At 39.8% G+C, this 21,961-nt stretch overlaps 1 protein-coding gene across 1 annotated transcript in view; it reads right to left on the reverse strand.

Moving 5' to 3' along the window:
* Positions 1 to 21,961, reverse strand: part of LOC124794945 (centromere-associated protein E-like) — a 622,348-nt gene that overhangs the window by 292,517 nt on the left and 307,870 nt on the right. Inside the window, exon 12 of the mRNA XM_047258659.1 lies at positions 13,558 to 13,659. Within this exon, the coding sequence (XP_047114615.1) occupies positions 13,558 to 13,659 (102 nt within the window). The remainder of the gene's footprint in view (positions 1 to 13,557; positions 13,660 to 21,961) is intronic.

The raw sequence follows: 21,961 nt of genomic DNA on the forward strand, positions 1-21,961 counted from the left end.
TATAAGAAGCTGTGCACTGATTACAGCAGAGCTGGTAAATGACATGGCTGCTTTCATAGGTGACCCAGCCTCTGATAGGGTCCTCTGACAGGACTCGAATAGGGAGTGATAGTGGATGGATTGGGCAGGTTTTGCAACTGGGTCTTCCAAAGGGATATGATCCCTGTGGAAATGGGTTGGGATTGGTAATGGCATATAGATGGACTAAGATGTTGTGGAGGTTGGGTGGGTAACGGAACACCACTTTAAGAGGGGTGGGAAGTATCTGGGGTAGGATGTCCCTCATTTCAGGGCACGATGATATGTAATCAAAGCCCTGGCCACGGATAGGGTTCAGTTGCTCCAGTCTGGGATGGTACTGAGTGGTGAAGAGGACACTCCTCTGTGGTAGGTTCTTGAGGGTCAGGGGGGGATTGGGGGTGTGAGGGAAAATGGCACATTTTGCAGAGTAAGTCTGAGGGATAGTGCCTGTTTTTGAACATTTTGTGTGTCTCTTTTACTGACAAAGGCTGTGGCCGAGAGCTATATGTGAGTGTCTTTTAATTGTGCCTGTCTTCAATTTGACATGTCTTTTTTACAGTAAGTAGAAATCTGTCTTTTCCTACATTAGTGACTCGCTTCAGCAACTTAAGATTTAAATATGCCTCATGCACTACATATCCCATTAGGAAACAGAACTTTTGAGAATACAGTACATATCATATCAAAAACCTGCATACAGATCAACAAATACTGTATCAACAAATGATACACTGCCTAACAAAAAAAGTGAAGAGCCTTGAAGGGGGAAGGAACAAAATAAAACTTCATGGCTGAGAAGGTATGTAATGTTATTTCAGTGATTACAAAACTGTATGAAATTTACACAGAACTTTGCAACATGAGGCCATTTATCAGTATGCTGCTGCACACCCTCTGGCCTGGATGCGTGCACTAATTTGGTTGGGAAAGCTGTAATAAGGCAATTGAATCCTATCCTCAGGCAATATGACCTACAATGATTGTAACTGTTTCTTTATATCCTAGGTACTGGCATTGGCAAAGAGTTAACGTCCGAGCTCGTTACACACATTTTATAGCGGAGACAGATCTGGGAACCAGGCTAACCATGGAAATACCTCAACATGACACATACAGTTCACAGAGACGCGTGCCTTTGTTGATGAGCTGTGTCCTGTTGAAAAATGGCAGTATGATACTGTCGCATGACAGATAACACATGGGGACGCAGCACTAGTGAACCCGACAAAGCTGTATATATGTCCTAATCTTCTTCTGCTCCTCTCTCTGTCCATCCACAGAAGGGGTGACCCTCTTTGTCCCCTTCCTCTTCCTCCCCTCTTTGTCCATCTCCTCATCCTTCCCCCTCTCACTGTCCATCTCCCCCCCCCCCTCCCCCCCCAGTCTCTTTCCATCTCCTCAACCCTCTCTCTACCCATTTCCTCCCTACCCTTCTCTCTGTCCACTTTTTCCTCCTCCCTCTCTCTGTCCACCTCCTCTTCCTCTCCCTGACATTGAGCCTTGATTATTGTTACTGCAAATGAAACTTCGACCGCAAAATGAAGCCACTTAAAACTGTAAAATCGAAGGGGAACTCTTACAAACATATTAACAATAAACATAGGCAGGACTTTGTGTTACCATTAAATAACAAATATAATTTGCTTCAGAACACAGATGACATAGAAACTGTATCAGCATACTCATCTGATAAGGTGGTGCAGGTCACTCAAAACTTAGCGAACAGCCAAGTAAGGTATAAGAAAAAACATAAAATCAAGATTTATTCAGACAGTTACACCAGAGGATTAGCAGCTATGTTAACGAAAAGCAGACCTCATGTGATTAACGAGTTTGAAATAGGTACCATTAAATCAGGAGCTGGTTTACGAGATGTTTCAACATCAATCAAGAAAGAAAGTACAGCCCTTGCAGACAGAGACTTTGTACCGGTAATGGCCGGAGCAAACAACATCAGCAGAAATGAAAGGAAGATAGCTACTTTGACACTGAAGAAGACTCTCAGAGTGTTAACCCACACCAACATGATGTCGTTAATGTGCTTCTCGACATGATTTGCCCCAGTGGTCACGTGTGAATAAGGAAGTGGAGCAGACCAACAAGGAGCACAAAGCTATCTGTAAGCCCTTTAATAATGTTTCCTTAATTAACACCAGTAGTTGCAGCAGAGAATGGCATACCAAGCATGGTCATCATTTCAATAATCTAGGTAAACGTGGTTTAAGTGATACAATTCTCAGAATAGTACTGGATAAGCTAGAGAAGGAAAAAAGACCAGTAATGTGTTTGGATTATGTTTCAACTGAGATGACAAAAAGCTTGTATGCATAGACCAGGCTGGGTGTTCTATTAACGTAAGGACACAACCTGGTCAACTTTCATGTGGTAACTTTAGGTCATGTCAACTAAGAGAATATGCAAAAAAATAAATGCCTAAAGTAGAGTTTAAAATATGCTACCTCAATATTCAGGGTATGGCAGATAAAAACTTAATAGTCAACAAATTTTCGAATGATAAAGTGGTAGATATTCTATGTTTAAGTGAACATTGGTGTAAAGAGGATGAGCTTGGGTACAAAGTGTTGGATGATTACACACTACTTAGTTGCTATTGCAGAAAACAGCACGTACGTGGTGGGGTAGCAATATATGCAAAAACACCCCTTGCATCAAACTGTGGCAGGATGGATCTCAATACCCTTTGTGATGAAATGCATTTTGAAATATCAGGTCTAGTAATTAAGAACCTTAAGCAAATGATAGTAGTAGTGTACAGGCCACCTAGCGGTGACCCCCATATCTTTCTGGAGAAACTTGAGGAACTCTTAATGTACATATGCATACCGAAATGGAAAAAATACAATACTGTCATTGGACGGGATATCAATTCAAGTTTCGATGTCCTGAAGGACAGAAAAACTATGTCAGAGCTCAAAAATGTGCTTCGACGATTTAACCTGTACTATGTTAACTGCAATCCTACCAGAGGCTCATCCTGCCTAGACAATATATTTACAAATATTAAGAGAACTTGTATGTCCACTGATGTAATTAGTTTCCCTTACTCAGACCATGATGCAGCATATCTTAAGTCTTAATAATGTAACGTCAGACTGCGCCAAACCAGAATCTAAAATTGTGATTACTAGACCAGTGAACAGATATAGGATGGACAAGTTTAGACATGCTCTCACTTATTTCAGTTGGGACACACATTATATTAGGCATCAACGCTGTTCAGTTGATATTGTTTCATCAAGGTTTACTCCATATTTTTAAATATATTTGAAAATGACATCCCCTGGAAAAAAAGTACAGCGAATATTAGTAGTAATTACAAGAAAAGGAAAACGGGGGGAATGGTATACTCCACAGTTAGGGCAACTGAAAAATACTGTTATGCTGTATTCTAGTCTGTACAAAACCAGTAAATCGGTATTGTATAAAGAACTGTATGCTAAATCTAAATACAGGGTTATTACAAATGACTGAAGCGATTTCACAGCTCTACATTAACTTTATTATTTGAGATATTTTCACAATGCTTTGCACACACAAACAAAAACTCAAAAAGTTTTTTTAGGCATTCACAAATGTTCGATATGTGCCCGTTTAGTGATTCGGCAGACATCAAGCCGATAATCAAGTTCCTCCCACACTCGGCACAGCATGTCCCCATCAATGAGTTCGAAAGCATCGTTGATGCGAGCTCGCAGTTCTGGCACGTTTCTTGGTAGAGGAGGTTTAAACACTGAATCTTTCACATAACCCCACAGAAAGAAATCGCATGGGGTTAAGTCGGGAGAGCGTGGAGGCCATGACATGAATTGCTGATCATGATCTCCACCACGACCGATCCATCGGTTTTCCAATCTCCTGTTTAAGAAATTCCGAACATCATGATGGAAGTGCGGTGGAGCACCATCCTGTTGAAAGATGAAGTCCGCATTGTCGGTCTCCAGTTGTGGCATGAGCCAATTTTCCAGCATGTCCAGATACACGTGTCCTTAACATTTTTTTCACAGAAGAAAAAGGGGCCGTAAACTTTAAACCGTGAGATTGCACAAAACACGTTAACTTTTGGTGAATTGCAAATTTGCTGCACGAATGCGTGAGGATTCTCTACTGCCCAGATTCGCACATTGTGTCTGTTCACTTCACCATTAAGAAAAAATGTTGCTTCATCACTGAAAACAAGTTTCGCACTGAACGCATCCTCTTCCATTAGCTGTTGCAACCGCGCTGAAAATTCAAAGCGTTTGACTTTGTCATCGGGTGTCAGGGCTTGTAGCAATTGTAAATGGTAAGGCTTCTGCTTTAGCCTTTTCCGTAAGATTTTCCAAACCGTCGGCTGTGGTACGTTTAGCTCCCTGCTTGCTTTATTTGTCGACTTCCGCGGGCTACGCGTGAAACTTGCCCGCACGCGTTCAACCGTTTCTTCGCTCACTGCAGGCCGACCCGTGGATTTCCCCTTACAGAGGCATCCAGAAGCTTTAAACTGCGCATACCATCGCAGAATGGAGTTAGCAGTTGGTGGATCTTTGTTGAACTTCGTCCTGAAGTGTCGTTGCACTGTTATGACTGACTGATGTGAGTGCATTTCAAGCACGACATACACTTTCTCGGCTCCTGTTGCCATTTTTTCTCACTGCGCTCTCGAGCGATCTGGCGGCAGAAACCTTAAGTGCGGCTTCAGCCGAACAATACTTTATGAGTTTTTCTACGTATCTGTAGTGTGTCGTGACCATATGTCAATGGATGGAGCTACAGTGAATTTATGAAATCGCTTCAATCATTTGTAATAGCCCTGTATAAGTATACAAAGGCAATAAATGAAGCAAAGAAACTGCATAACATAGTAAAAATTGAAAAATCTAACAATAAATGCAAAAAGGCCTGGAGTGAAATAAACTCCACTGCTCACATTAAACACAAAGAGGAAATCGCCATTACCCCAGAAGAATTTAATAAATATTGCATTCAGTCCATTGAAGAAATTAGTAGCTCAATAAACAACCATCCTGAAAAATGCACTTAGTATTATGGACAGCCGCTTTGAAAAGCTACCCCCAAGCACCTTCACTTTCACAGAAACAATATCCTAAAAATAGTGAAAAATTTCAAACCTTCAGTTAGTGTTGATTACTATGATATGTCATGTAATTTGTTAATGACCTGCTCTTGTTCATAAATTCTCACACAGTATTGTATGCTCATGACACAACTTTTATACATAAAAACTCTGATCTAGGTACACTGAAAACACTGACCGAAAATACCCTTGCTCAGTCCTCATTACGGTTCAAAGCTAATGGCTTCTTACTAAATGAAAACGAAACCCAGACACTTTACTTTAGCCTCAAAGAGATTCCTAACTACCAAGAACTAGAAACTGTCCAATTTTTAGGTGTTACTAGTGACAATAAATTAACATGGGAACCACACATTAAAAATATATTGGCTAGGCTTTCAAGAGTTATTTATCTAATTAGAAATTTAAAAAGACATGTTCCCAATGACTATGTGAGATCAGCATATTTTGCCTTCTTCCAAAGCATCATCTCTTATGGAATCTTACTGTTGGGTAGTAGCTGTCATGTAAATGACATTTTACTTTTACAGAAGGAAGTAATAAGAATAATAATGGATTCTGATAAAACAGAACATTGTAAACCTCTGTTTATTAAATTGCAGTGTCTTACAGTAGTAAACTTACTCATCTACAATGTTTTACTGCACATTAGAAACAATGTCTCTAATTTTGGGTTGAGAAGTTATATTCATAGCCATATTACTAGAAACAAAACATCTGTAGATGTGTCATATCATAGATTATCAAAATTGCAGAACTCATACATAGTTCTTGGACTAAGGATGTTTAATAGACTAAGTGCTGGCTTTAAAGAACTGCCTGCAAATATTTTTAAAGCTAAATTATACAAGCTACTAGTGAACAATTTGTTTTACACCATTGATGAATTTTTTGAAGATAAAAATACTGTATTCTAATGTGTTCCTATTTTATGTAAACCAATTTACATCAATATAGTAGTTTATATAGAAATATATGCTCTTGACTTTGTCTATTGCTGTAATCAGCCGAATGACAATAAAATTTTATTATTATTATTATTATTACTTAAAATGAATGGGTAAATCGGTTGGGATCATCAGTAGCTTCAATGATATTATTTCTCATAATTTCAATGTGTGAATGCGTAGGACTGGAAAGTTTTGGATGGTTCAAATTCCACAGTGGTATTCTAATCGTAAGTCAATAAGCCATAAATATGACAGCCCTCTTTGAAGTTCTCTTTGGGTTTTCTGCCAGATTCTGAAATCAACATGATTCAATATTTCAGCGATCCACCTGTCCACTATCTTCAGGAGAATGTAGCAACAGTGGTCTCCTGAAGATAGTGGACAGTTGGATCGCCAAAATATTGAATCTTTGATTTCAGGATCCAGCAGCAAACCCGAAGAGACCTTCAGGATGTATTATGCACAGAAAGCCTAGGAAGTTACATTTCTTTTTCATCTTAAAGCTGACTGCAACAAAGAAAGCAAAACAGCATACTGTTGTGTATATAATTTTTGTTTCAAATTATATATAATGAAAAAGAATGTATGTGGAAGAAACAATTTATCTGATGGTTTCAATGCCCTGATATCTAAGTTTAAACTGACAGCGAGAAAGAAAATGAAACTGTATGTTTTTACAGAACAGCATTTTCTTTCTCTCAGTTGGTCTTGGCACAACATCTACACTGTTGCTTCAAAAAATATACAATCTATGTCTGTCTGAATGTTAATAGATACATCAACTTGTAGACAAGCACAATTAAAAGACACTTACAAACAGCTTTCAGCCACAGTCTCCATCAGCAAAAGGGAAACACACACCATTCATACACAAAATCAAGCACACCTCATGCACATGACCACCAATTCAAGCATCTCAGTCAGAATGCAGCTATCACATGCAATGCAAGCAGCAATCTAGTGGGGATGGGGAAGAGGAAGGAATAGCACAGGTGGGGGGACAGAGGAACAGAGTCTGGTGGAGTGTGCAGAAACTAAAGAGTTTACAGGTGCAGTGTCATGAGGTTTTGATGCACGGATGAGAGGAAAAAAGGAGCAAAAGGGGGAGGCGTGGGTGCATTGGCACAGGGTGGCAAACAAAGAGGTTGGGAGATGAGAATGGGGAGGAGATGATAACAGATGGGGTAGAAACTACTGGGTGGAGCACATGGGGACAGTATGTTACTGTAGGTTGAGGCTGGGATAATTACAGGAGCAGAGAATGTGTTGCAAGGATAAATCCCTTCCGCGCAGTTCAGAAAAGCTGGTGGTGGAGGGAAGGATCCAGATGGCTCAGACAGTGAAGCACCCATTGAAATCAAGCATGTTATGTTCAGCTGCATGTTGCATTACAGGATGGCTTACTCTGCTCTTGATCACAGTTTAGTAATGGCCGTTCATCCTAGTGACCAGCTGGCTGGCAGTCATACCAATACAAAAAAACATGCAATGATTGCAGCAGAGCTAGTAAATCACATGGCTGCTTTCACAAGTGGCCCAGCCGCTGATGTGGTAGGATAAACCTTTGACAGTATTGGTATAAAAAGTGCTGGGTGGATGGATGGGCAGGCCTTGCACCTGGGTCTTCCACAGCGGTATCATCCTTTTGACTGTGATACATAACAACAATGGTGGAATCTTTGTCTGCAGATAGGACGATTAGGTCAGAATTTATTTTGAGGTTGTGTATGGCTCTTCTTTCTCCTGCCAAATGCTTAGCATTCTGAGAAAGGGACCTGGGGAAAGATGGTGAGGCTAAGTTGGAGGTAAGGAATTCCTGGAAGGCAACCCACAGGTGGTTAGATGGGAGGGGGGAAGGATCATGGTTGGATGGTGGTATGAACTGGAAGAGGCAGTGTTTAATGCTGGAATTACGGTGGTTTTGTTTGGAGAGATTGGTGACTAAGAAATGCCTCCACTACAGTGATGGGGAGAAGGCGAGTAGGTCTTTGACAAATCTAGCTAGGTTAAATTTTTGGCGCAGGGCTAAAGGTGACGCCTTTGGATGAAACTGAAACATAAGCGGATCTGAAGGTTTTGGTGTTACAGGAATGTTTTGGCTCTGGATTTGGCAGAGAGTTTGTGGGGAGTTTTGTGGTATGTGGCAAGTTGAAAATATCAGTTATGCAGGGTATAGCGGGGGGTGGGGGGGGGGTGGGGGGGGGGCTAGGAGGAGGAACACTGTGGGTAGGATAGGGATTGGATAGTGGTGTCCTGAGGCAGCAGTAGGATGTCAGCTGGTTGGTTGGATAACTTATGGAGGTTGTATCTGAAATGCTCCTCCAGATGCTGGAGGGCAAGGGATTCAATCACAGAGATGTGATGTATGGAGTAGAGATTGCACATAGTAGTATCCTGCGAAGGGAGCAGATGTGATTCTGGAATGCCTGTGCCATGGAGATGTGTTTTTGCAGTACCAGGTTTGTGAGGGCCAAGGATTAGCGGAATCTGAAAAGGAGCAGGTCACTGTGAAAGGAGGGATGGGATCCAGAGAAAGGTAACTTTATGGTTAGTCCATTTGGGAGTTGGGGGGGGGGGGGGGGGGGGGCGGATTCCATGCTTTAGGCAGCACTGAGAAATAGGATATGGGAGCAGGTTTTAGCCAGGGAAAGGGGTACTCTTCTGAACTGGTACAGAAAGATGGAGCAGGGGTCCATTGTGGCAGGAATAGTATAAAGAAAATGGGAATTATGCAGAATTGGGCAAAATAGATGATGACGGGTGTGAGAGTAGTTAGAAAAGCAAAAAGACATGTAAGAAAAGCACAAAAAAATGCAAAGACACAAAAAACATGCACCGAAATGCAAAAGTATACAGAGACACGTAAAATACGCACAAATGCTTCAAACTGTGTGAAACCATGAAAAATACCCAAGAATTTGTTAAAAACATGCAGATACAAGGAAGAAAAGGAACAATGTGGTATGGGAGTGTGTATTGTGATAATTCAAGAGAGGGGGAGGGGGAATGGATTAGTTTGAGGATCCAAAGCTTGCGTGGCACCGATAAGTGTGGGAGATAAAACATTGCAGTACATCAGAATGAGGGGTGAAGTGGCATCAATAGAATAAAAAATATATATATAATTACCGAAGGAAAGATTCTGGGGCAACAGATGTTGCATCAACGATCTGCGCCATCACAAAGTCTGTGTTGCGCACGGATGATCGTTGATAGCGTGTGGCTTGGAAGTAGATGAGGTTTAGAAGGCAGTGAATAAACACAAGAAAGAAGAGAAAGAATGGTCACTGAGAAGAGTAATGCTATAGAGGAAAGTAACATAGGAAAACATCACAGGGTTGTAGGATGGAAGAAAAGCCGTTTGGCAAAATCCAAGAATGGATACTCCAGGTAGGAATATCAAGCACATAAGAAAACATACATTGCTACTTACCATAAAGAAGATACATTAAGATGTAGACAGGCACAATTAAGAGAAACTTATAAATAAAGCTTTCCGCCACAGCTTACATCACCAAAAAAGAAGCACACACAATGTTTCACATCTATATATTAAATACATATTTAATACATTACATATATTTAAAATATATGTTGTTGTTGTTGTGGTCTTCAGTCCTGAGACTGGTTTGATGCAGCTCTCCATGCTACTCTATCCTGTGCAAGCTTCTTCATCTCTGAGTAACTACTGCAACCTACATCCTTCTGAATCTGCTTAGTGTATTCATCTCTTGGTCTCCCTCTACAATTTTTACCCTCCACGCTGCCCTCCAATACTAAACTGGTGATCCCTTGATGCGTCAGAACATGTCCTACCAACCAATCCCTTCTAGTCAAGTTGTGCCACAAACTCCTCTTCTCCCCAATTCTATTCATTACCTCCTCATTAGTTACGTGATCTACCCATCTAATCTTCGCCATTCTTCTGTAGCACCACATTTCGAAAGCTTCTATTCTCTTCTTGTGCAAACTATTTGTCGTCCATGTTTCACTTCCATACATGGCTACACTCCATACAAATACTTTCAGAAACGACTTCCTCACACTTAAATCTATATTCGATGTTAACAAATTTCTCTTCTTCAGAAATGCTTTCCTTGCCATTGCCAGTCTACATCTTATATCCTCTCTACATCGGCCATCATCAGATATTTTTCCCTCCAAATAGCAAAACTCCTTCACTACTTTAAGTGTCTCATTTCCTAATCTAATTCCCTCAGCATCACCTGAGTTAACCTGCCTACATTCCATTACCCTCGTTTTGCTTTTGTTGATGTTCATCTTATATCCTCCTCTCAAGACACTGTCCATTCCATTCAACTGCTCTTCTAAGTCCTTTGCTGTCTCTGATGGAAGTACAATGTCATCGGCAAACCTCAAAGTTTTTATTTCTTCTCCATGGATTTTAATACCTACTCCGAACTTTTCTTTTGTTTCCTTTACTGCTTGCTCAATATACAGATTGAATAGCATTGGGGAGAGGGTACAACCCTGCCCCACCCCCTTCCCAACCACTGCTTCCCTTTCATGTCCTCGACTCTTATAACTGCCGTCTGGTTTCTGTACAAATTGTGAATAGCCTTTTGCACCCTGTATTTTACCCCTGCCACCTTCATAATTTGAAAGAGGGTATTCCAGTCAACATTGTCAAAAGCTTTCTCTAAGTCTACAAATGCTACAAACATAAGTTTGCCTTTCCTTAATCTTTCTTCTAAGGTAAGTCGTAAGGTCAGTACTGCCTCACGTGTTCCAACATTTCTACGGAATCCAAACTGATCTTCCGCGAGGTCGGCTTCTACCAGTTTTTCCATTCGTCTGTAAAGAATTCATGTTAGTATTTTGCAGCTGTGACTTATTAAACTGATAGTTCGGTAATTTTCACATCTGTCAACACCTGCTTTCTTTGGGATTGCAATTATTATATTCTTCTTGAAGTCTGAGGGAATTTCGCCTGTCTCATACATCTTGTTCACCAGATGGTAGAGTTTTGTCAGGACTGGCTCTCCCAAGGCTGTCAGTAGTTCTAATGGAATGTTGTCTACTCCTGGGGCCTTGTTTCGACTCAGGTCTTTCAGTGCTCTGTCAAACTCTTCACGCAGTATCATATCTACCATTTCATCTACCTCCTCTTCCATTTCCATAATATAGTCCTCAAGAACATCGCCCCGGTACAGCCCCTCTATATACTCCTTCCACCTTTCTGCTTTCCCTTCTTTGCTCAGAACTGGGTTTCCATCAAAGATCTTGATATTCATACAAGTGGTTCTCTTTTCTCCAAAGCTCTCTTTTTTCCTGTAGGTAGTACCTATCTTACCCCTCGTGAGATAAGCCTCTACATCCTTACATTTGTCCTCTAGCCATCCCTGCTTAGCCATTTTGTACTTCCTGTCAATCTCATTTTTGAGACGTTTGTATTCCTTTTTGCCTGCTTCACTTACTGCATTTTTGTACTTTCTCCTTTCATCAATTAAATTCAGTATCTCTTCTGTTGCCCAAGGATTTCTACTAGCCCTCGTCTTTTTACCTACTTGATCCTCTGCTGCCTTCACTATTTCATCCCTCAGAGCTACCCATTCTTCTACTGTATTTCTTTCCCCCATTCCTGTCAATTGTTCCCTTATGCTCTCCCTGAAACTCTCTACAACCTCTTGTTCTTTCAGTTTGTCCAGGTCCCATCTCCTTAAATTCCCACCTTTTTGCAGTTTCTTCAGTTTTAACCTACAGTTCATAACCAGCAGATTGTGGTCAGAGTCCACATCTGCCCCCGGAAATGTCTTACAATTTAAAATCTGGTTCCTAAATCTCCGTCTTACCATTATATAATCTATCTGAAACCTTACAGTATCTCCAGGGTTCTTCCATGTATACAACTGTCTTTCATGATTCTTGAACCAAGTGTTAGCTATGATTAAGTTGTGCTCTATGCAAAATTCTACCAGGTGGCTTCCTCTTGCATTTCTTAGCCCCAATCCATATTCACCTACTACGTTTCCTTTTCTTCCTTTTCCTACTGTCGAATTCCAGTCATCCATGACTATTAAATTTTTGTCTCCCTTCACTACCTGAATAATTTCTTCTATCTCATCACACATTTCATCAATTTCTTCATCATCTGCAGAGCTAGTTGGCATATAAACTTGTCCTACTGTAGTGGGCGTGGGCTTCGTGTCTATCTTGGCCACAATAACGCATTCACTGTGCTGTTTGTAGTAGCTTACCCGCACTCCTTTGTTTTTATTCATTATTAAACCTACTCCTGCATTACCCCTATTTGATTTTGTATTTATAACCCTGTATTCACCTGACCAAAAGTCTTGTTCCTCCTGCCACCGAACTTCACTAATTCCCACTATATCTAACTTTAACCTATCCATTTCCCTTTTTAAATTTTCTAACCTACCTGCCCAATTAAGGGATCTGACATTCCACGCTCCGATTCGTAGAACGCCAGTTTTCTTTCTCCTGATAACGACGTCCTCTTGAGTAGTCCCCGCCCGGAGATCCGAATGGGGGACTATTTTACCTCCGGAATATTTTACCCAAGAGGACGTCATCATCATTTAATCATGCAGTAAAGCTGCATGCCCTCGGGAAAAATTACAGCTGTAGTTTACCCTTGCTTTTAGCCGTTCACAGTACCAGCACAGCAAGGCCATTTTGGTTAGTGTTACAAGGCCAGGTCAGTCAATCATCCAGACTGTTTCCCCTGCAACTACTGAAAAGGCTGCTGCCCCTCCTCAGGAACCACACGTTTATGTTTAAAATATATATACAGCTAATATTTGTCAAAATGTTTATCGGAGCATAGTGTAAAAAACTGATTTAAACTGATGGGTCAAAATCTTGAAATTATGTTCACATTCTAAGTGTCAGGATACAGCAGAGAACGTGTATACGAAATTAATCATGTTGGAGGAAATACAAAATACATGAAATCAAGGAGAAGTATATGTATTTAAAGATTAAATGCACACTGGACTGGTATTTGGGAGGATGGTGGTCCAACCCACATCCAGCCATCCCGATTTAAGATTTTCTGTGATTTCCCTAAATCACTTCAGACAATGAAAGGGCACAGCCCCCATCCTTCCCTAATTCAAAGAGACCAATGACATCACCGTTTGGTTCCCTCCACCAAATCAACCAACCACGATTAGACAGGAAAACTACTGTATGCACATTTAAAATATAGGTTAATCAGTAAAAAGGAACACACACACACACACACACACACACACACACACACACACAAAACTGAAGGCCGACTAGAGCAAAAAAGCTTAGCAAGTTATAATAATCCTTTCTAATGCTGCTGATTGATCATGGCTCAGCTCTGCTTCTTGGCGAGCAGCCATTTACCTTATATGTATTAATTAACACATACACTTCATCATATGACATCCTTAATATTATTTCTCACTGAATAAACCATCAGAAATAACCATACTACATATTCATAACATAGCATATGAATGTACACATTTATGAACTTACCCTCTTCTCAGCTTTTGCAAGAGCTTCTTTTTGTGCTTTCTCTTCTTCACTTTTATCTTTAAGTTCTTTAGACAAATCTTCTGCTGATTTCTTCATATTCTCCTGAGTAAATTAATGAAACCATGAATTTACATTTTTCAGTTACAATTATGTTAATAACAGATAGAGACAAAATATTCATTATTTTCTTTGCACTACACAGTACTGGAAAGTAAGGCATACCAACAATAATGTAATATTTGAATGCTATGATAAATTAAACCTGTAGACTATGTTCTTACCCTCTGAGAAAGACAAACATCCCTAATTTCCCAGCACACACCCTTAAATCAACCAATACCTGTTTCCTACTTTCAAAAACTTTACAAAAGCTCTCCTGTGTACCTTGGAAAAAGGATGTGGTGGAGAATGCCATCAACACTACCTATGGGTTGTTTCTAGAATATGTCTTCACTTTACAGTGCAATTGCGGAGCCCATATGTGGGCTTCAGGGGCCAACAATCATCAACAGTTCCTCTTATTGGTACAATGTAGGAACTTTCTTGAATGAATTCTTCCCTCTTTACAACTGTGTACACATTTACCGTGTCACACATCACTCAGTCATTCTAGTAGAGTGCCAGGCATTTGTCACAAAATTATTTTGTCTTACAGAACAGCTGGAGTGGAGTGTCTTTCCTACACCTTTCATAAGTGGATTATTTATGTTTCTAGGCAGATATCTCAAATCAATTGGGGTTAAGGATGTTTAGTGTGTCGTTTACAAAACCAGAGATCTGGCACTCAATCCCCAGCTGGTACTGGAATATTTTTTGGTAACATCACTTCTTTCAAACCTGTCAATGAGCTGTTAATGTGAAATATGTCACATTACACTATTTATTTATTGTTTTATTCAGAGTCCATGCCAAATTGTAAGTCCCCTATAACTAGAACAGTAAGTCAGTTCAAAAGTTGGAGGAAGGGAAATACCGCTCCTTTGGGACCATGAATAGTAAAGCACTGCTGTGTGCAAACCAATATTTGGGTTGCAGACAGCTTTATTTCACTTACTAGACTGTCAGTAAAGTTCTGGTCTTATAAGTAACATCAGAAATTGAAAGTAACACAGAGAAAATTTAACGTTTAAGCAAGCCCATATTCAGCTTAAAATTACCTTGAGACTGACAATCCACTGAGTTGTATGGCAGTATCAAGCCACTGTCAAATTGCTTGGTTTTTTTTTGTGGGGGGGGGATCCATATGCTAGTTGTTATGCTGTTTTCATAGGACGTACGGAAAATTAAAATTTATACATAGGGTGGAGAGAATATGGAGCATAGAAAAGTGCCTTTGTAACATAGTAACATGTGTCAAACAAAAGATATTGGGAGGCAAGAACAAAATAAGGACGATTAGAAGTTCCATGAAGCATTTTAAAAAACCATTGTAAATTAAATGCTAAACTTCTTTTTTTCTGCAAATTAGTCTGGAAATGTGCAACCAACTGTAGATGCTGAAAATGGCAACAAATTTGGGAGAGAATGCATTTTGTCTGATAGAATTTACATGTTGCCAATCAGTAGTGAGCATGCAACGAGCTTTCTGTGGCAAGTTTCACAAGACACCATCAGGTTACAACAGCATAGTAAAGCAACACAAGAAATTGGAGGAGGATAGCTGTTCGCTAACAGTATCACCTATTTTGTAGTGCCGCAACCATGCCTCACACCATAACCTGAAACTGATAGCAAATATTTTATCCTTCAGCATAATGGCACACCTCCACATTTCAACAATTGTGTATCAGATTATGTGCATGAGACACTGCCAAGTCACTGTATAGGCCATGCTGCAATCACTGACCTGCCAAGTGTCCACCATATTACCCAACTCCATGCTCTGACATTTTTATTGTGGGGTTAAATCAAGGATAGCATTTATATTCCATCTCTAGTACATGTCATCAAAGACTCACAACACATTGCAGCAGTTGTTCTTATCTTCACATCTGATATGCTGGATCAGTTATGGGCAAAATTGAACTACTGATTAGATGTGTGCCATTTGATGAAGGGTGGACACACAACATTCATGATTACTGTAAAAACTTTTGACAGCTTATCTTTTACATACTATATCATTTGTTACATCGTTCTTGACCACTTTTTTGAACAGTTTCATAGGCCTTTAATTGCCTGTAGAGAGGTCTATGTACTTTACTGATCTTTTAAGTTAACAAAATGAAGTTTAACACATAAAAGCTAATCACTGTTGGTTTGGACAGTGAAAAATCTAGTTTAATGATTTTGTGTACAGTTATTTACAGATTACTCCAGGCTTCCAGTATTCAACTGGACTTTGAAACAAGAAGAATAAAAAGACTTATGAGGCACTCATTGAAATAGTCAATGAGCTCAGTAAATTTGAACTGAGTTTTCACCATGTAAGTACATCGTCAGTATTTGTGAAACATTGTTTGTTTTTTTGTTGTTTAACTCAAAGACAAGCAGAGATTCTTCTTCTTCTTCCTCTTCTTCTTTATCCTAAGGTCCACCCACTTCATTAGTATTTACTGCTTTGAATCTTGGACACCACATTTGCCACATTACGTCTTATTCTCTCTTCATAGATTATCCTCATGTCTACCTGCCATTCATTTTGAGGCTTTAAACAGTTTTCGCAAAGATAGTTAATTCTACTCTCAGGATATGTCCAGAAAGTTCTGGTTAAGAATTATGAATTATTTAGGAATAAAGAAGATGGCTCACTGAAAGGCAGAAGCACTGCTTCATCTATAGGTACACAAACAAAAGGTAAAGAGCTCGGCTAGCTTTTGGAATGCACTTCCTTTTCAAGCTTGTAGGAAAAACACACACACACATGCCTGAGACAGAAGTGTGCATGTGAGTAAGTGTGAAAAGTGTGTGTGTGTTTGTGTGGATGTTTTTCCTACAACCTTGAAAAAGGAGGTGCATTCTGAAAGTCAGCCAAGCTCTGTAGGTTTTGCTTATCTTCCTATCAACAATGCAGTGCTTCTGCCTTTTTGCTGAGTAATCTCCGTTACTCCTAAATAATTTGCAATCCACACTAAAAAAGTTGGCCTTCCTTCATTCATTTTCTCTGTGATGAAATGTACGTCGCACCTCTGATGGACACTGTCACTGAAAATGTGAGCAAATAAGGTAAAATCCTATCATCCAACTTAGCATATGCATTCCCATAACAGAGAAATTTCTGCCAATAGTCACTATTACTTCCCAGTACTCTGTGCCACAGTGCTACAAGATAAACAACAGTATTTTATATCTTGGCCTTCACGCCTAGCAGCATTTGTTTGTTACAGGTCCCATCACTGCATTCAGCTTACTTATGATATCAATCCTTTCACTACTATTCATGCTGCCATTAATTTGTAAGTAGGACCCAAGGTATCAAAGTATGCTCACATTCCTCACTGAGTCTGTTCTTTGCAGAATTTCAAGAAGCAATCATAACCCTGCGAAAGTGCATGGTATCTTTTTCCGTAATTCTGACGAAGTGGTGTGTATGATGATCAACAATAGGAGTGGACTCCAACTGTCAGTGGAATAATGTTGGATGGACCAGCTGGACAGTGCATGCAGTACTTTGTTTCCCTACTGAAACGTACAGATTTGATGAGACAAGATTCTTTCAATTATCTTCACTCTAGGTAAAAGATGTACCAGACAACAGCTGGCCGATTTAGCTCCTGTTCTTGAAAACAGTGTAGTTACTTGAGTCAAGCTATCATTTGGTACTTGTCTGACATTTATTACAGCACTGAAGAATCAATCAGCCCCAATCATTTGGTACTTGTCTGATTTATTACAGCACTGAAGAATCAATCAGCCAGGAGGCTATTTCAGATGAGTTTTCCTCCTAGACCAAAGGCTCATCCTGTTCAACGTTCTTGCTAATATCTCAGCAATGATGGAATGACTTCTCCATTAATTAGTATGCCTTCTGGAACTAGCAAGCGATAAAATTCAGTATTGAAAAATGCATCAATATGCAGGTTCACCTTTGTGGGATTTGGTTCCTGCCCTGAAGCTTTTATCCATCCTTGTTCATAATGCAAATGTAATGTTCAACATCTTAGGCACTCATTTTTTGTCCCTTGGCCAAACCATATACTGTATTTTTCTCTCTCCATCTGTCATTTTAGATTAATCATATAACACAGCACAGTACAAGCTGGGCAAGAAGTTCCCGTATCCCTGTAACCCATGTTTAGTATCAAACCTTGTTATACCGGTTGGTAGCTATACTACTTCCTATCAATTGTTGGAATTCATGTTCACACATTTTTGCAGCTGCAGACGAGTTTTAATCTGTAGCCATGGCAGATGTGAATGGTAATTGTTACACTACTGAGGAATGCTTAGCGACAAGTCTGTGGGTGCATGAACGACAACACACAGGGTGGACAATTGAGACAGATTATGGAAGCATTCCAAGAAAAATTTAATAAGATTCCAACATGAAAGGCAACAGCTCTGGATTAGGAAAGACATGCTTGTGCTTTTGCTTTTGGCAATGTTAAAGACAGAGTGCAGTGTGGAAGGAAGAAAACACAAGAAGAAACATGTCAGAGTCTTTGCTTCAATTGAACAATTTCCTATTAAGCCAACACATAAATGTGCTTCAGAAAGAGTGCAGTGTGGAAAGAAGAAAACACAAGAAGAAACATGTCAGAGTCTCTGCTTCAATTGAACAATTTCCTATTAAGCCAACACATAAATGTGCTTCGGAACTCGATATACAGAGGGCAACAATACAAGGTCACATAAATGAATATCTTATGATCCAACCCTTTTGACTGACTTTCACAAATAAGTTGTCAGTTACAGACCAGAATAAGCATACTGTAGTGTGCCATGCTTTGTTAATGCTATTTCCAAATGCAATTAACCATGCCGAGGTTATGTTTTCATATGAATGTGGCATCTATTACTGCTCACATGCTACAAAATTGTCGTTTTGGCCCAAGAGAATCCTCATTACACATTCAAGTTAGAAAGCAATCCACCTCATGTAACAATATGGGCAGTGACAACAACACAACATTTGCTTGGACCATACTTTTTTGAAGGCACTGTGAATGGCACAAACTATTCACACTGAAGCACCAAAGTAACCGGTATAGGCATGCATATTCAAATACAGAGGTATGTAAACATGCAGAATACTGCCCTGCAGTCGGCAACACCTTTATAAGGCAACAAGAGTCTGGCACTGTTGTTAGATTGATTATTGCTGCTACAATGGCAAGTTATCAATATTTAAGTGAGTCTGAACGTGGTATTATAGTCACCGCACAAGCGATGGGGCACAGCATCTCTGAGGTAGCGATGAAGTGGGGATTTTCCCGTATGACCATTTCACGAGTGTATTGTTAATATCAGAAATCTGGTAAAACATCAAATCTCTGACATCGCTGCAGCAGAAAAAGATCTTGCAAGAACAGGACCAACGACAATTGAAGAGAAGTGTTCAACGTAACAGAAGTGCAACCCTTCTGCAAATTGCTGCAGATTTCAATGATGGGACACCAAAAAGTGTCAGCATGTGACCCATTCAATGACAAATCATCAATATGGGCTTTCGGAGCCAAAGGCCTATTCATGTGCGCCTCGCCTTGGCCTGTCTGCACCGACACTGAACTACTGACGACTGGAAACATGTTGCCTGGTCAGATGAGTCTCATTTCAAATTGTATTGAGCGGATGGATGTGTACGGGTATCGAGACAACCTTATGAATCCATGGACCCTGCATATCAGCAGGGGACATTTAAGCTGGTGAGGCTCTTTAATGGTGTGGGGCAGGTGCAGCTGGAGTGAGATGGGACCCCTGATATGCCTAGATACGACTGTGACAGGTGACACGTACGTAAGCATCCTGTCTGATCACCTGCAAGCATTTCACATCCATTGTGCATTCCAACGGATTTCGACAATTCCAGCAGGACAATGAAACACACCACAAATCCAGAATTGCTACACAGTAGCTCCAAGAACACTCTTCTGAGTTTAAACACTTCTGCTAGTCAACAAACTCCCCAGACATTAACATTATTGAACACACCTGGGATGCCTTGCAATGTGCTGTTCAAAAGAGTACTCTTACAAATTTACAGACAGCACTCCAGGATCCACGGTGTCAATTGCCTCCAGCACTACTTCAGACATTAGTCGAGTCCATGCCACATCGCATCGCGGCACTTCTGCATGCTCGCAGGGGCCCTACATGATATTAGGCAGGTGTACCAGTTTCTTTGTCTCTTCGGTGTATATATCCTGTAACTGGTATCAGTCTTGATCACTATATTTATTGATTTTACACTGTCACGTGTTTCGGCCTTATGTCTTTCTCAAAGACGCTAAGAGCACACACTCAAGAACAATGATAAAATACATGAAACGCACATCGTAAAAAATAGAGGTAGAACTCATCTATAACATATTCTTAAGTAAAATGAAATTAAAGTTGTCAAATATGGACACAAAGTACCTGGTTTACTTTCATTGATAGGTTTTCATTTTCTGGGGGGTTGGGTTGATTAGGGAGGACGAGACCAAACAGCGAGGTCATCGGTCTCGTCGGACAGTGAAGGAAGTCAGTCGTGCCCTTTCAAAGAAACCACCCCAGCATTTACCTAAGGCGATTTAGGGAAATCACAGAAAACCTAAATCAGGATGGCCGGACACAGGATTGAACTGCATCCTCCTGAATGCGAGTCCAGTTTGCTAACCACTGCACCACCTCGCTCAGTCTGGTCTACTTTATTTGATGACATATGAGTGCAAACTGACTCTGGATATTAAATTATGAATTTATTGTAATACTTTATTCAACAGATGGATGTTCACTTATTATGTAATTATATTTTTATATGAACGCCATCTTGAGGAGATAATTTCCACCAGTCTCCTTACACTAGATGGATGTTTGTAAGATAAGAAACTGGGTGATGTAAAAGATATAATAGAATGTTATCTGTCATTTAGAATGACATTGTATCAATCAATCGTATAAGGTTTCTGTATTTCCAAATATAAAATTTTCATTAAAATCAGCTTCTTCACCTAATACTTCGATGTGTACAGGGAGTCAGTTAGCACTCAAATGTCATCAATTAATGCAGACCAGATACTTTGTATTCATATTGGACAACTCTAGTTTCATTTTACCTAAGAATGTGTTGCAGATATTTGGTGAGTTCTGCCTCTTTTGATGGAACTTTACCAATGTATTTTCACTGATACCATTTCTTGTATTTCTCTCATAAGGCCTTTGACAAAGGTGTAAGACCACAATGCATAAGGCAGTATAAAATTAATAAATACAGTGGTCAAAACATATCATTTACTCAGTACATTAAAAATGGCCACAACATCTCACAAAATATTTGTGCATTTTGCTGCCATTATTTGCACATGTTACAAACATTCTTAATACATCAACTTCAGGAAATGGGTTTCGCATGATGCATACGTTTGCAGCTAGATGAAGCACCTCCAACTACATTCTTGAAATGCTTGAGTTTCTAATGAACGCTTTCCAGAAGAGTGGACAGGCTGTGGTTCATCAGCAACACCAGTTCCCTTGAAATTGTCACCCTGACCTCACCACAGACGACAACTCGTTATGGGGACTCATGAAAGTGTATGTATCTGCATGTCATTATTCTACAAACAGGGAACGGCACAATGCTGTTTCGAGGATGCGTTTGGTGTTGTAACACTGGACATGCTCAAAAATGTGTCAAGAAGAACATGTAGGAGTATGTAAATGTATTTACAGCATGATGGGGAACATACTAATATCTTGGATACTTAATAAGAAAGTATGTACTTATGCTAAAACAAATAAAATTAATTAGCATTCAGTAATAGGGGTTATGGGACTTCTCGTCCACCCTGTATGCTCTCTTTCTTTCACTTTTTGGTGACCATAAATGCCTGCAGCTTTTTTGTGCTTGTTGGTTTATTACTTCTTAAATATTATTATTATTATTATTATTATTATTATTATTATTATTATTATTATTATTATTATTGTAATGTTTTGGCACTTTACTTATAGTCATTCACCTTCTTGCTCCAGAACAAAATGTAAGTCTGAATAACAACATCTTCATTTAATACAGTTTTTTAAATATTCTTTATTCATGACTGAACCAATTTCATAGCACAAAACACATTTAGGAGACAATAGGATAGAGAAGGACAGAACAAAAGAAAATTACAGTTTTACATCCTGTCAACTGTGGTGTCATTACAGACAGAGCACATGCTCAGATTATGAAGGAATGGAGAAGGAGATCGGTCATGCTCTTTTCAAAGGAACCATCCTGCGTTTTCCTGGAGTGATTTAGGGAAATCATGGAAAACCTAAA

This window comes from Schistocerca piceifrons, chromosome 4 (genome assembly GCF_021461385.2).
Source record: "Schistocerca piceifrons isolate TAMUIC-IGC-003096 chromosome 4, iqSchPice1.1, whole genome shotgun sequence".
Taxonomy (NCBI): domain Eukaryota; kingdom Metazoa; phylum Arthropoda; class Insecta; order Orthoptera; family Acrididae; genus Schistocerca; species Schistocerca piceifrons.